The 16,105-nt window shown below is 46.2% G+C and overlaps 1 protein-coding gene across 5 annotated transcripts in view; it reads right to left on the bottom strand.

Annotated features, from left to right (window-relative positions):
• The window catches only part of EYA3 (EYA transcriptional coactivator and phosphatase 3), a 59,928-nt gene that overhangs the window by 21,783 nt on the left and 22,040 nt on the right, over window positions 1-16,105 (bottom strand). For 4 of the 5 annotated variants that reach the window (XM_074562580.1, XM_074562576.1, XM_074562578.1 and 1 more), the window contains exons 3-6: window positions 10,861-10,904; window positions 8,513-8,592; window positions 6,667-6,733; window positions 5,727-5,869 (exon numbers count right to left, since the gene is read on the bottom strand). In XM_074562580.1, the coding sequence (XP_074418681.1) occupies window positions 5,727-5,869; window positions 6,667-6,733; window positions 8,513-8,592; window positions 10,861-10,904 (334 nt within the window). The remainder of the gene's footprint in view (window positions 1-5,726; window positions 5,870-6,666; window positions 6,734-8,512; window positions 8,593-10,860; window positions 10,905-16,105) is intronic. The other variant, XM_074562581.1, reaches the window with a different exon arrangement.

Genomic DNA, 16,105 nt, shown 5'->3' on the forward strand with positions numbered 1-16,105 from the left:
ATCTGTGAGTGTCACAGTAAGACTCGCTGCCACATCGGCACAAAGGAACTGCTAATCCCTCTTTGCACGGCACTGCAAACGACCCCAGCTCTTACACAGCCAGGCTGAAGTCACTGTCTGTTAAGGTCAAAGTCAACACTTCCACTCCTTCACTGGGATTTGGGCTGAATATTTGAAAACAAGCTACAAGTCAGTAGCTTTCATAGACTGACAACAGTGAATGTAGAGCTCAAAAAAGAATGGGGAAAAAAAGTATAATCTAAACGTTTCTTCTAGATGTCCTGCCATTGTGGAAAGCATTTGTAACAACACTGGGCAAAGCACAGAGACAGCAGAGCGTCTGTAAGTCGTGTGTGTGCAGAAGGCGCACGTCAGCAGTGGGGTTTCGACTCGGGCGCTGTGCTAAGGTCTAGCCTACTGCGCTGCCGGGGTGAAAACAGCACCTGAGAGAAGGAGCTCAGCTCAGGCCTGGGTCTTCACAGCTCTCCAGGCTTTTGTTTAAGTGCTTCCAGACCTACAGCCAAAGTCAAAGGCATTTCTCCCGGGCCCTCGTTGGAAAGCAGGAATCAGTTGAGAGGATCTACTTAAAAACAAGCAGGAGCGTACAAAGCGGAGGGATAAAGGACGTTTGGAGCTAGACACAAAGTTCAGGGCCAGCAGAAAGACCACCCTCTTCTTAAGCCCCAAAAAATCAGTACCAAGGCTGCGAAAGCCACCTGCAGCCTTTCACCTGCTCTAGCAGGATGAGCCATGGGCTACGAGCTCCAAGTCTCTTACCAGAAGACACGGGAGACTCCACAGAGCCGGACAAGAGCTCGCGCCATGCTGCGTCTTTGTCAGAATTAAATTCTGCAATGGCTCTGGTCTATTTATATACCTGATCTCAAACTGTCACCTATGAACCAAATTAAGTCACTCGCCTATCGGTACAGCCACACCAGGGCTTTGGTTCTTTGACTCTCAAGTTGCATCTTTGTTCCTGTTTCAAACCTCAAGAACTGTGATAATTAGCAAACAAAAGGGAAAGACTGATTTAAGAAAGACTGTAGATATACTGCAGAAACTCCAGAATAAAATGTATGGGAAACACATCCTGTAAGGAGAGGGGGAGTAGCTGCATTTGTTTAGTCTGGAAAGGGAGTGCCACAATTTTCAGGTGAGCAGTTTTTAGAGGGGACAGTAACCAACAGCCCCTTACAGTGCAAGACAGATGGACAAGGAGCAGACAGCAACATGACGAGAGGGTCCCAGGACACACGGAAGTGCCAAATGGCTGTGACAAAGAAACACAAACCAACTCCAAACGCTGCCGGGTAACACCAGGTCAGACGCACGGGGCAGAGGCGCTCACAGGGCGGGCTGTAGGCAAGCGTGGGAGCTGGCTCAGGTCGCGCGTTAAGGCGCCTCTCAGCCCCTGCTTTCCATGACCGTCTCCGCCATCTCCCAGGACAGACACGTTCTGCTTTCCGTGCAGCAAGGCACACTCTCGGCCTGCTGGCACACCTCCATCCCTCTCACTCTGCCAGGCAGTGCGCATAAGCTGGCAGAGCCGCAGGGATGACAGAGGGGAAGCCAGGCGAGGATGGAGGAGACCCCTCCATGTCCAACGGCAGCACCGCAGCTGGGGCAGCAGAACACCACAGGACATGTGTACATACGTGGGAAGGCCCCACAGGGGATAGCCCATCACCCGTAGGTTTTTCCTGAGTTCGTGTAAACTATCACATCCACGGTGTTTCCAACACCAACTTACAGCCGCCCGTATGCAGCTTGTATGTCACTACTCCTATTTTAGTGCTTCTTTAATAAAATCTCTCCAGACCACAGGCAAGTCCTATGGAGAACAATGCACTGAACGCCATCAAAAAAGCATTACAGCACAAGGAGAGGAGACAAACTGGCAAGAACATAGGTGATCTCTTCTCTGAAAGCAGCATTCCGACCTGAGCGATCTCAAGACTACGCTTGTTGTCAGCTTGCTTGAAATTCGTACTTAAAATACATCTGCTTTGCTCCGGATAGATAATCCATGATGCGTTCTTTTTGGCATAGAAACAAATACACAGCAGAAAGTCGCGCAAACCTCTGGAACAGGCCCTTTGATGTGGGTGAAACATTTGGCTAAGCTGCCCGAGTCCTCGCCTGCTCAAGGGAGATTTTGTGAGCAGAAACAACTTGTAGAATCTCCCCTGCACTGTGCGTGGTCAGCCCTCCACCCTCCACCTGTCCATCACACCAGGCAAGGTCCATCTTCTCAGTACGATCGAGCAGGTACCACCCCAGGATGACTTCCATTACTGGAAATACGACTTTTAACATCTTCCTAACACTTAAATTCAGACTAAAAATTTAGGTATTTAATAATAGACCTCAAAATCCATACCAGTAACCGATCACATTTCAGGAGGTGTTTAACAGACAAAAGTTCCTATGAAGTCAGCAGAAAACGCCGATCTCTTGCCTAGGTCTTCAGAAGAATTTTTACTGTTACATTGAGAATACAACACTGAAGCAGTTAAATATCCCTGAATTCCAAACCCTTTCTATTAAAAAAAGCCAAACACCCACACCCCCCCACCTACACCACCAAAACATCCCCCACACACAAAGCACTAAAAAAAACCCCTACCTCATCCGTCCCCCCAAAAATTTTAGAAGTCTAAAACACCTTTGTAAAGATCTTGGCCCTAACACTTCAAGGGAGCATTACACATATTACACATTTTTTAAAACAAAAAAAAAGTCGACGTAGGCAAAATACCAAGAACATACAAAGCAGCCTTGGTGCGCCGTCCTCAACAAACTACCAACGAACACCAAATAAATGAAGTAAAGGAAACTACCGGCAGCTGTTCAGATACAGCAAAAACCAGCACAACAAAGCATTGAAACCGAAGCGCAGGCACCCAGGGAACAGAATTACACTCCAGCAACCCTTACGTGGGGTTGGGCACGGTTCGTAGGTAACAGACTGTTGTGAGAACACCCGACACTACAGCGGGACAAAAAGACGAGGAGCAGAGCGTTGAGAGAGACAGCAGACAATCCGCGCCGGCAACCGCAGACTTGGGTATGGACACAGAGACAGGCTGCTCCGCACCGGCTCAGCTTTCCAGGAGGAATGAAGGGAGCTCCGAAAACACAACAGGCAGAGCAGGACACGTCACACAGAGTCAACTAGCTCCTCGCTCGCTAGAAATCCTGAGACCGCCGTCATGCCAGGTGGTGATGGGGAGGGCTGGTTATTTTTAAAAATCTCTGCACCGGCAGCCTTCCCTGAACCTTATTGGCAGGGGCTGAGCTAGAAATGCAGAAGCAGCAAGTTCCAACAGCCACCCAGATGACCCTATTCTCCTGAAGAGCCCCAAGTTGCCAATACAATAGCCCTGAGTTGCCAATAAAACAGCCCAGCACTCACACCCTGCAAAGCTCCCACTTTATGGCATTCGAGGGATCAGGCACAACAACATATCTGAGCATTAACACAGGGTAAATGAGATCTGGGAGATGCTGTTTGATCAAACCCTTGTGTCCCAGTTACTACAAAACCATCGTTTCCTTCCTAAGGATCCCTCAACCACAAGAAAACTCCTTTTCATGAATGCCAGGTGTATATATATTAAAAAAAAAGGTATGTAGATTCATTTTGCATATTGACCTCTCTCATACGGGTAATAATTTGTGCCATATTACTTTAAACAGAATTAATAATGTAACTTATGTCTAATAAAACTGAACCTAGTTGTGTCATCTTTTCTACACCACCTTTCAAAAATACCATGACAAATCAATTGTTTTGTAATTTATATAGAAGTCTGTCCTGGTTTGAGGGACACAGGACTAATTTATCTTCTAATGCTTGGGAAAACTGCACGTTTGTAAGACTCTAGTGTCTGAATTCGTGAAAATATTTACTTTATAGCCAGCTAGGCTATGTGGGATTCAAGGTCTCAGTGTTTTTGAGCTCACCAGGTGCAGGGATGAGGAGGAGCGAGACCCGGGCACTTGATCCAAGCTGCCGACTGGATTATTTCATTCCATGAACGTCACATTCAATATAAATTAGAAAGTTTGCCGCGTGGTGCTCTCTCTCCCTTGACGGCTGCCATCCTGAGCACTCCTCGCCCCGGTGCCGGACCCCCGCGCCCTTCCCTTCCTCCCGCAGCCGCAGCGCTCGCAGGGTCCCACATCGGCTGTCCCTGCTGGAGCGCACGGCTTCTGCTGATGGAATGGGCTGGGTACAGTCCTTGTGTATTTTACATTGGTATCAGGATCAATACTGATTCTTTAGTATTATTAATGTTAATTAATTAGTCTGATCCTATTAAATGTACTTATATTTCAACCCTCGTGTTTCCTTGTTTTCCCTCGATTCCCCTTTCCGGGTGGGGAGGGGTCATTGGGTGAGAGAATAATTGTCTAAACGACAACAAATTGTTGTGGGTTTCTCAAGCCATACCAAAGTCCTTGCTCTGTCAGCAGCTAACAAAAGCCATAACGTTGCTAGTTTTACTCAAAGACATCTAGTTTTCCAGAGAAGGGAAAATTCATCCTTTTACATTTCAAGATAGGAAGATTTTAGCACTGCAGGTAAATCTGCAAGAGGCTCTGTTCCTTTTGTTACACAGCACGCTGACAAACCCCCAGGGCAGAGCCTTCACGGCGATCTCCCAGCTGCGCCACTCGCAGCCGGCGCGCGTGGTGCTCCCCACGGGACCGGCATGGAAGGGCGATGATCTCCCCTCGTTACAGCTGGGTGCTGCGAAACAGCCTCTGCCACCATACGCTTTTGAGAGCCGGCAACAACATTTACATACGAAACCAGGCAGGTATCACCAAAAATGATAAAGAAGTTAAAATGTTAATTTTTAATAATCAGTTGTAAAATTTCACACGTGCCGGGGATAGTCAATCCTGTGGGTTTTCTCCCTAGTGCCTGACGCTAACATACGAAGGGAAGACCAGGCAGCTCCTCGCACCAGCTAACCCGCCCACAAGCTAGATTTTTTTTCTGTCTGCACTACTCATCCTCAACTCCCTTTATCCAGGATGGAGAAAGACGGCCATTAGCTTCCAAAACGGCCCAGCAGCCCAGAGCGTGTCTCTCCCTCCCTGCAGCCCAAAGGACGCACGGAGTGACTCACACCCTCTCCCGGAGCGTTACCTGCTCAGTACGACGGGACTCTTACACCTTCCAATCATTCGCAGAAACTGCAACGGCTAATAGATGGCTCAAGCAGTAGAGCGACTTAAGCAAACTTATTTGCCTAGTAAACTTGGGAGACATTTTAGCATAAAACCTGTATTAGGTGAAAGCTGAGATAACAAAAAAGTCTTAATCCTAGCCAGGAAAAGGAAAGGAAAAACACCTTCAGCAGAGACGCTGTAGTATGGGGTCTTGTGTGATTTCACTGCCAAGGAAACTGCACAAACACAGCTATACCACGACTGGAGGAAATAATGACCCCAAACTAAGAACGATCTGCCAAAGCTTCGTGGGGAGACACCCAAACTAATGGCCAGGAAAACAGCTTGGAAAGAAATAATACGTTATAATATGAAGTCCCATCAGTTCTGTAGACACCGATCTACAATTTAAGTTAGTCGTGTGCTCTCCTACGCGCCCTTCTCTCCAACACACCTGGTTAAGCTTAACATTGGCTTTTTAATGAGACATAAGACAATAATTGCAGGCACTGAGAAGACTTTGAAAAGTTCCTTCTTACCGAAAGGAGGTAGTCCGTAGGTTTGGGTGGTCTGGGGGTAGATGGTGTAGGGCTGCGACTGCTGTAGTGCTTGGTACTGAGTCTGACCTGGGTAAGGGCTCATTGTTTCCGAGACAGGTACAGAAAGGATATGTGCATATGGCCTTATTAAAAAGAAAGAACAAAAGTAAAAGAACAATTTACATTATGCATCTTTCGGCCTCCAAACCAGAAGACAGATAAAAAAATCACTTTAGGAAGAAGAACCAGTACACACTGACACGTGCTCTTAGTGTAATACCTGCCTGTGTTTCTCAACACGACAGGCGCTGGTGTTACACGCGCTGCCTGTTTCTTGCCACGACACCACGGGAAACTCTCTCCTCCACGGTGCCGGAGTGCTTATTCCCAGGACTGGGAGAACAGGGTGGGAGGGGAAGAACAAACTCCCTGTTCTTACAGGCACGAGCAATTAGTCTCACTCATCATGCCTGACAACACCAAATCCTAAAGCTAACACAACGTAGTAGTACGTGTCAAAGCTACTGCTGCACACAAAGAGACGACACAAAAGCAAGCGCGGGGGATTAAGGCCTACTGTGCTGCAATGGGAAGAACTCGTAAGACCCCCAAACATGGTAAAGGAGCAGAAAATCCTATATTCCCCTTATATTCCTTTACGTCTAGTTTGTTTATTCCTCACACATTATGGGCATTATTCAGCAGGATTATTGTGGTGTTAATTATTTGAAGTGTCTCATTTATCCTTGTGATCAAAAGCCAACAGCCACCGAAGCCAAAGGGTGACTTCTATCAGCTTCAGTGTCCGCAGCAACGAGTATCTGTTGCCAGAAGATACGAAAGCATGATTTACAGCGTTACAGAAATGCATAAAGATGCAAAAAGATAACTTCAGAAAGAAGTAAGAGTTACAGAATTTAGTAACAATTGCTCGACTTACTTTGCAGAATACATTTGTGAGGTATAATCATTTGATGACCTTGGGATATAATCAGTGCATGCCATAACTGAAAAAAAATAGTTTGTATAATTACACAGGCAATTTCAAACCCCAACAAATAACGACAATAAAATATCAGCAGGCATAGTACATTTTAACCAACACACTGGACTTACAGAGGTTTTTTAGTGCCTTGAATATCTGTTTCAAAGTAAATTCTCAAAACCCGCACTGTTAAAACACCACAAAAATGTTTTTCTTGCCAGTTCACACCAGGTAGATGATTCAGGCAAGACTATTTCTCCCTTTCTAACAGTGTTCTTTCTCTTTACCAGCTGGTACCATCATCTCAAAGGAATCACAGAATAGAAGCATAGAACCATTTGGGCTGGAAAACCCCTTTCAGATCACCAAGTCCAACCGTTAACCCAGCACTGCCAAGCCCACCACCAAACCACGTCCCTCAGCAGTACGTCGACCCATCTTTTAAATCCCTCCAGGGACGGCGACTCCACCACTCCTGGGCAGCCTCTTCCAGCACTTGAGAACCCTTTCAGTGAAGAATTTTTTCTTAATATCCAATGTAAACCTCCCTTGGCACAAAACTTGAGGCCGTTTCCTCCTGTCCTATCACTTGTTAGTTGGGAATTTGCTCCAGATGCCAGTGATGTGCTCCAACAAGTTGGGCTTTCCCTATCTGGAAAGGCCCTACATCATTATTGCTCTTGTAGTTAACTTTCTTACCAGTTACACCCGCTGAGGGGAGCAAGTTAGTTTGCACAGCAACCCTGACTGTAACATTTGCATTCTGCTACCCAAATAACCTCCTCCGCGCAATCTGAGCGTAAGCGGCTGAGAAACACAAACCATCAGCCACACGCTCCAGACCTTCTGAACATTCCAGGAACCACCCCCCGCCCCGGTCCTCAGTGTTTGCCTTTCCTCATGGTGTGAAGCCCACCTAGCGCACGGATACAACAGGAAACACAAACTGGGAACTTCTGGACCTAAAGGCTTTCACTGAATGTATGTCAGATATTCCCTTATCCCTCCTCCAAAAATGTCCCCCGCCCTTTTTTTTTTTTTTTTTTCCAAAAAGAATGTCAGTATTTCTAGAATTTGTATTCTTTAACATAGCACATAAAGAATTAGGTAATGGCGTGAAAAATAAAAAAACCCACACCACAGTATTACTGCATCCAGTCGCACAGCAGATTTTGCCGGCTAAAACTTCTGGTAACTCCTGCAACTGCAACATCATCGCACGCTGATTAGAACAGCAAAGGTGCAAGCAGTCAGCAATGAATGGAAAGTTACACGTTACATATTTTCCATCAAGTTGAGCTGATTTACACTTATAAATAAGTATCGGCAGTCAAAGGTGTTCTACACAGGAATCCTACTTTCCTAATAATCCCCAGCCCTCTTTTTCCAGAAAAAAGGACACGTTCCCCCTCTCACTTACTATACAGTCTTTTTATTTTCTGCCTCAGTTTCCCCTCCATTTATTTCATAAGGAATTTCTGCAGACATTCAATACAGTTCAGAGTCTAAGATTAAGACCCTACTAGCTCAACCCCTTCCCTCGAGAAAAATCAGGTAGAAGGTGGATAAGACATAGCAGTACCCAGGAGCAAGCTGGGGGGTAGTGACACAAAAGTGTTTGTTAGAAAGAGATATCTGGTTACCACCAGGCATTAACGCTTTGTAAGCACCACCGCAACCTTTCACTCTACAACCGACAGGCTAAGTATTACAAGGAGAAGACAAAGCTTGTGCTTGATGAAGCAAAGTAACGAGATGAGTGGAAGAAAAGAGGAAAGACAGAACTCCAGAAGATACTTACTCTCACTGGACATGGGAAGGTTTGAACCAAGGCTTGAAGATTCAGGTTTCTGATCGCTGACTTCCGTGTTGCTCACGTGACTGCCAGGACAAACAAAGGCTAATCATTAGCACCATGAACTCTTAAATTAACATCCTTGGGCATCACAACCCCTGGGTTCAACCTTCCTAACCGAGGCAAACTGACTCTTAACAGAAACTAGCTCTGCACTCTTTGATATTTCACACAGCAGCTCTAATTAGACATTAAACTGTCGCCACCTCCAGCATGTTTACTCACCACCAGTCTCTCAAGATAAGGCTGTCGCTTCACTGAGAGCTCAGCAGACCCCAGCGTGGCACGGCCACCTGCAGCAGAAAGCACCAACCTCCTTCCCCTTGCCTGGGCACGGCCTCCTGCTCCCCTGCCTCAGCTCAGCCACCCTTCAGCCTCTCCAGCAGAGTTTATTTTGCGCGTCCAGCACAAAAACTGCGCTGTTATTTTTGCTGGGATGCCGAACAGACTCAGCTCACGGAAGGACGCAGCAAGCACCACGCGGAGTGCACACCAGAGCTGCGCGCAGACCTGCCCTCTGCAGCAACAAGCAGTTACACCGGCTCCTTCACCCTGTAAAACTGCAGCCTGAGGGTATCAGAATAACACACAGATGCCTCAAAACTTCATTAAAAGCTGTGTTGCAGAACTAGCAACAACAAAACGAAAGCCAATAAGGAGGCGCAGCTCTCCTAGGAGGGGGTATGGGGGGAGCTGGCTAGTGAGTGCCACGGGTTTGGTTATAAGGCAAGTGATTTGCCTTCCTTTGGCTGGTGAGAGGGAGCGAAGCTTAACCAAAATGCATATTCTGGCGTTTTCCCCCTGAAAACCTTTACAAACAAAATCCTTGGAAAGCTTTCTCAATACTAGTAGCTGAACCGACTTCCACAATAAAGCGTGAGTTTTGCAAGAAAATAAGACGTTCCTACGCAGACTCGGGGTTACTCGTGTACTATTCTCCTTGGTGGAAAAAACGGCCGTGATTCTGTGGCACGGACAGTCCACCTGCGTCTGTTAAATGGCATGCGGTTTGGGAGCAGGTTAAGAGCTGCTCGTTGTGATCCTTTCCTGCAGAAAACGCAACAGATAAAAAACCCTTTCTGCCCACAGCATACCAGCCCGTGTTTCTGCTCTCCTCCTCACCGCCACTCTCAGCGCACCCACCTGCGGCTCTTGGGACACATCCATCCCAAGCGCTCTCATCCTCCATCATTTACAATTTTTCAATCCTCACGGACTCGGCAGAAAATTCTCACTTGCCCTGGGGCTGCCTCGCACTGCCGAGGGCATCCCCAGCACGCTGTAGTCACAAAAGTGTTAAGATCCTTACGGATGCTTAATGCTCCCAGGAGAGACGACCCTCCCTGGGTACAGCTCTTCCCTTCCCCACTTCCACGATCCAACTAAAACAAATACAGCCCGAGTATTGACATTGGCTGAAAATCACCTTGGCTGAGGAGAAACAGGTCTAATAAATTATTTTAAACTCTTCCTGTAGGTCAAACTTAAACTCATATATAGTTTTATCAAAACAGAGCCAGAATATTTATAGAGAATATTTAAGCAGGTTAGAAATGCGATTTTAACCCTCCTCTCCATTCTATTTTTAAAGACTATATAAGGATGGTTACACTCAAATCTGGAGGCTACGGGAGCCTGTAGGGAAGCTGTGACTGCACTGGAGCAGGGCAGCGCACCAAAGGAGCATCAGCACGTTCATCCAGCGCGTTCAGACCTGCCCATACTGCCCTCAGCTCCCGGGACACCAACCGAGAGCAAAAACCCTCCAAGGACGTGGATCATCTCGCCTCATACCGGCTAGAAAGGGGGCTTGCAAGGGCTCAAATTTCTAACTTTTGGACATAGAACGGATTTCACACGCTGTTTGCTCACCATTTCCTGGTAAAGTAAACACAGAAAAGGCTATCAATTTGAGAGGGTTTAATTTCTCAAAACAGTTACCCACACAGTTTTGCTCAGCACAGATATTATTAAAATATTCTAAGCTGCATCAGAATAACTGCACGTTATGTGCAGTACGCGACGGTCCCACCAGAGTCGGTGAAAAACAGGATGCTCGATGAAGCAATTGAGACTCTTTGTAGACACTTTGATAAAAGCTTCATACCAAAGGGCCAGTTAATCTTTTTTTATTGGGAACTTAATCTGTAAATTATATCAAATACAAAAGTGACTTATATTTGCCGTATCTCAGTGAAAAATAAAATAACACGCAAGCTTCTAAAATGGAAGCTTATAACGATAAAAGAACATTAAAACCGCTCCACGCTAAAACCAAATTCAAAATTACGTACCTCAAGCTTTGTTCTCCGGATTCCTGCATTTTGGCTTTTTTCACCTGCAAAGACAAAAACGTTCAGAGACACAAGTGACGAGAGCCGTCCTTGACAGCACGTGTGCAGGCAGAGCTCCCTCAGCGGATCACCACCGGTTACAGCAGAGCGGGCGCTGGTGTTCAAACTCAGAAAGCCTTGCGCTGAACTCCAGAGCTAACCCGCGCGACCACCGGCTCTTCATCTCAAAGCAGGCTTTCTCCTAATTAGCAAATAAATGTTAAAAGCAGAACGCATTAGCAAAATTGCCACGTTATTTAAGCAAGTAACAGATAATGGGATGGATACAGAGCTATGAATGTCCGATAAGGACAATTTCATGGAAATTGAAAAAAAAAGAGCCACAAATTTTAAGAAAATCGTACTCTGCAGAGATTCAGCACGACTGCCATGAACTCGGGTCCCTTGTTTTTTCCCCCATATATTTAAATATTATGTAAATATAGGAACTCGAATATTTTTTCTGCAATAAATTAGGAGTTCGACTTTCATTTCTGAATAAAAACAATACAGCATGTATTCTGGTTTTGCAGGTGGCCAGCTGGACCCAGGTCCTGTACAGGATCTCACACAGCAGCAAGCACTGACTTGAGCCCAAATTCGGTTTTCTGCATGCAGGCTACAAGCACCGCTTTGAAATCCCGGGCAGGGTGACAGGGCTAGTTTCTGTAGCTTGTAGTCTTTTGAGTGAGACGTTCCTGTGATACACTGGCTTTTCTTTCCCCCGTCTTCTCCCTCTAGCAGAAGGTTTTGCAGCCTCCCGCATTCCTGGAAGATGTTTAGATGCCAGACTTGCTGCTTCGGTACCCAGGCGCGCTCACGGTTCATCCCGGTCTCAGCATTTGTCTTCTGCGAAGGGGGCCTGGGAAGGTCCGTGTTGGTATCGGGCTGCAGGGATGACACCCCCCGACTCGGGTACCGCGGTTAGAGAAAGCCTGCTGCCACATGTGACAGCCGCTGGCATAAATGCCTCACCATGCGATTCAAGTTTGTCTCTCTCAGGTGAGTACAAATAAAATGCCAGGAAAATGCGATTTGAGTCTGAGAGGTCAAAACGTGCTCAAAGCTTTTAAAAAAAAAATAAAATTAATAAACCACAGGTGAATTCCTGATGGGTAGGGGGAGATGGAGATGGGAGGCAGAGACACAAAAAAAGGATAAAGGCCCAAGGCAGCAGCAAGGGGAAAGGACTAAGTAAACAGTAAGGATGGAAAGGAGAAAGCTGAAAGGACAATTTTCTCTCCCTCATGATTAGAGCTCAGCCTGCTTTCCCCCCTGTGCTCATCCTGCCAGCAGCTACTCCCTCACGCAGTTCCCAGCAGAACGCTACAGACTTCATCAGCACTCACCATACACACAAAAACGGCAAAGGCAATGACAAAAGACCGAGGCAGTACAACGGCCTCGACACCACGTTGCCTCAAATCTGGCTTTCATCACTTCAACCTAAGCAAAGAGCTGGTAACGCTGGCATTGACATGAACTCCTCTTGAGGTTCTTCAGCCCCACAGATTCACAGGCTTCTCCAGAGCCCCTCTCCTGCCTGGCTGGGAACACACACTACTTCTGGTCCCCACTGCCAGGAGGTCCAGGTCCTAAAGGAGCTGTACGAGTCCTCCCCGCCTAAAGATGATGGGGAAAGCAGGGACAGGGAAAGCAGACTAGTGTCCCCCCGGCTGCCTCGGGCACAGAGCTATCGGTGCATGACTGCCGCCCACCCATGGTGCCCTTCATCTCCTGTCGGCATCCTCCTGTCCCACCGCAGGTGCTCCAGCTCCTCACTGGGACTCTGCCACCTGCCCCTAGCAGGGACCTCAGACACCGACACTGCACCAGACAGCTCAGGGTGCCAAGCTGCCCGCAGGGCTCTTAAGGACAGGAGCCAGAAAAAAAAAGAATCACATCAGAAACAGCTTCAGACCAAAGCTACACTGAGGATAAAAATAAAAATTAACTTAAGAGCTGGCAGCTTGAATTTTAGATTTCACAGGAGGAATGCCGCTGTTTCCAGTCAGGTACTCTGTAAGATCTGGCTTCTTCAGTTCAGTAGGTTGTTGTTTTTTGTTTTGTTTTTTTTAATATGGGAGGTGGACAGAGAAATCAGCTCACTTACAAAACAAAAAACCCAAACAACAACGCTTCCCCCCAAAAAAGCAGCGAGGTTTTGCAAGAACACATCAGTTTTATTGACGTTTTCATCACAACCAGAATGGAACAGTTGTTCCTAAACCACTCCTCCATAGTTAGGGCTCAAAGCACTGCTCTGCCGCCCTCGCTCCCTGGGCTGGAGCTCTGTGTCGAGGAGTATCTGCACCGCCAGGCCATCCTGCCTTGTCCTCCTCTGATGGGAGACCTTCCCTCCCTCTGCCAGAAACGTGCCCTTGGTGGTGTACAGAGAACAGTATTTTTACTGAGTTTGCCTTTAATAGTTGATTTCATCTAAAAAAATCAATAAATATCTGGAGAGAGCTTCACAGTCTCTTTAAAGCCTCTGGAACGGGGGATCCGCAGTGCAAGGATGCAGTCAAGTCAAGCAAAACAGCAATTGCCAATTTCAGTCTATCACATCCCTGCCTCAACTGACTAGTCCCCATCTCTGCAGGCTTTGAAAAGAAATTCTAATCTCTTAATGCTAAACAATAACATTTACAAAATCTCAAAACTTTGGTGGGATTCAAACCCTGTCTTCTACCCATCACTGATCCCTGCAATTTACGCTACAAGTTTAAGTGGGAGGGAACAGTTTTAAACAGTCTTCCATGGGAGTGGAAAGCATTTTCTCTCTCTCCTGCCACATGTCATAAAACAGATCATCTAGTAACGATAATTCCAGGATGCTGCTCGGGGCACGGGAGAGCTCAGCCCTGCACTATCACACTCCAACCCCAGGCCCTCCCTGCGTCAGTCTCTCCTGCACCAGCCTCAGCAGCGGCTGCCGAAACCTCTCCAAATGCCTCCTCTCAACACACGCTCCCCTCCGAAAACCTCCGGAGAGACGCTGCCGGGGGGCGGGGGGGAATTCGTCCCCTCTCAAGTGACAGGATCAGAGTTTGAAGACTTTTCATGCAGGAGAAGTGAATTCATTGAGTTTTTTTAAATAAGAAAAAAAAAAAAAGAAAAAAGAAAAGAAATTAAAATAAGGAAAAAGATGTGGTCTGCCTCGGTGATTCAAGTTGCAGCTTTAGCAACTTCAGCCATTATCTCACTGAGCTGTTCTGCTGCGCTACGCTGAATGATCTCCCGTAAGGTACATATTTGCTCCTACCTCCATCTTCTTATTTCACTAGAAGTTTTGGGTTTATGCTGGGTTAAAAAAAAAAGGGCGGGGGGGGGAGAGGAGAGGCAAGTGATACATACTAGCTGATCTCTGCCCCCAAATTACAAATTTTTACAACTGGAAAATCCAAATTATTCTTTGTGCTGGAAAACTCTGTTTCTGCCCCAGATCTAACAGCGTCGGAGTTCAGTTGTATTTATAGAGTCAGAATCACAGCAGAAATAAAGTTTTCCTCCTGACATCAAGGGAAGAGTTGCTCTGCGACTGAATCCAGCTCTCAGGCTGATCTTCATGGACTCATTTCCTAGCCCGAGCAGAACCAGGAAAGCCCCGCGCTCGCAGCCAGCCAACAGGTCAGGCCGTGCCTTGTTGGAGCAACGGCTGCCAAAGCCACTGCAGCCCGCAGCAGCGCCGTTGTGCACGGATAACTGAACACAAGTCAGGAACGCAGAATTTTGTGGCAAAGCCTTTGCAAATTTCGATTAAGAAAAATCCGCAGCCAAAAGACGGGACCGTTGTTTTTTCTCTAGCCTTTTGGAGGTGTTGGGTCTTTCCGTCACCGCGCTCTCCCTACCACTGACCAGCTTTGCCCTGGCTGTCCGACAGAAGTCATTCCGAACGGAGAGCAACCCAGTGGGTGTCTGCAGTGAGTCTAACGCAAGTTCACCGTCCCTCATGAAAAAGGAGATTTTTCTCATTTTCTAGCATTAAGGATTACATAAAGTATCGTGAAAATCAACTACATGCATCCAAAATGCGTTCAACAAGCGAGAGAGACATGATTACTTCTAAGAACTGATCCAGCTTAAGAATTTACTATAAAACAATAAATTTTTTGTTATGAAAAGATCAGGGGGTCACTTCTGATCATTTTCCCCCAAAACTTCCCTTTGCTCTCTTATTTTCCACATCTGTTTCTGGTTTCTAGCACTGCAGTGTGCACAGAAACTTTTCCCTTCTTATTCAGGCTTGAAAAGGGAAGAAACACTCAAAAACAGGGACAAAAGAGAGGGCTGTTTAACGTGCCAGGCGGCAGCACATGGGGTAAGGGAGAAGTCTAACACGCCTTTCGAAAAGACATGCTGGATACATTTGGACCAATTATTACCATCAGTCGACACCAATACAAGAAAATGACCCAATTTCTTTTTTTTAATTATTTTTCTGGAAGTAAAATACATTGAACTCAAAGCCTGATGAATTCTCTACAGGCTCATTTCTGGATTCAGTTGTCAACAGTTTGCCATAAACATTATTTTCTGAAGTAACATACTAATTTTGTTCCCACAATTAAGAAAAGCAAAATTATTTGAGGGGAAAAAAAAAAAAGTTTGTACAATACCAGTGTTGGGCTACTAGGCAGATGAGCTCTTGCAAAGCTGACGTCAATTTTTTTTTTTTTTTTTTTTTAATTAGGAAAATTCACTTGTTTCAGGAACGGTCTCACTACAAAAACCAAAAAAGGTTTTTCTTTTCATTTCCTCCCCCAAGAATGTGCCCCCATACTCAAAACACCGCCTCAGGTGCTAGTTGTGATCAATACAGTCTCAGTTTTCTGCCTCGGAATGACTGTCTGGCATAAGATACTTGGAAGAAATTACCAAGAAAATCTTCAGCTGAAAATTACAGCAGAACCTCCTCACAGCGGATGCTGCCACGTACTGAAAATTAGCTGCACCCTGTCTCTCATGCCCTGAAGAACAAAATTTTGTAAAGACAGTTTTTCATCATATGAGGATGCAATTACAGAAATTTCCTTTTTAAATACGCACATTTGATTAATTTGTAAATCCTACACAAAATCTGACGTTCAAATTATATGTTTTTGCTGATTGGTTTGACGTTTTGTGCATATTGACTCAGGCGCCTAATCTGCATGTTGTGTCAAGCGGTATTTCGAGCAGTTGTAAATTTACATTTCTGTTCCAT

This window comes from Larus michahellis, chromosome 19 (genome assembly GCF_964199755.1).
Source record: "Larus michahellis chromosome 19, bLarMic1.1, whole genome shotgun sequence".
Lineage (NCBI taxonomy): Eukaryota > Metazoa > Chordata > Aves > Charadriiformes > Laridae > Larus > Larus michahellis.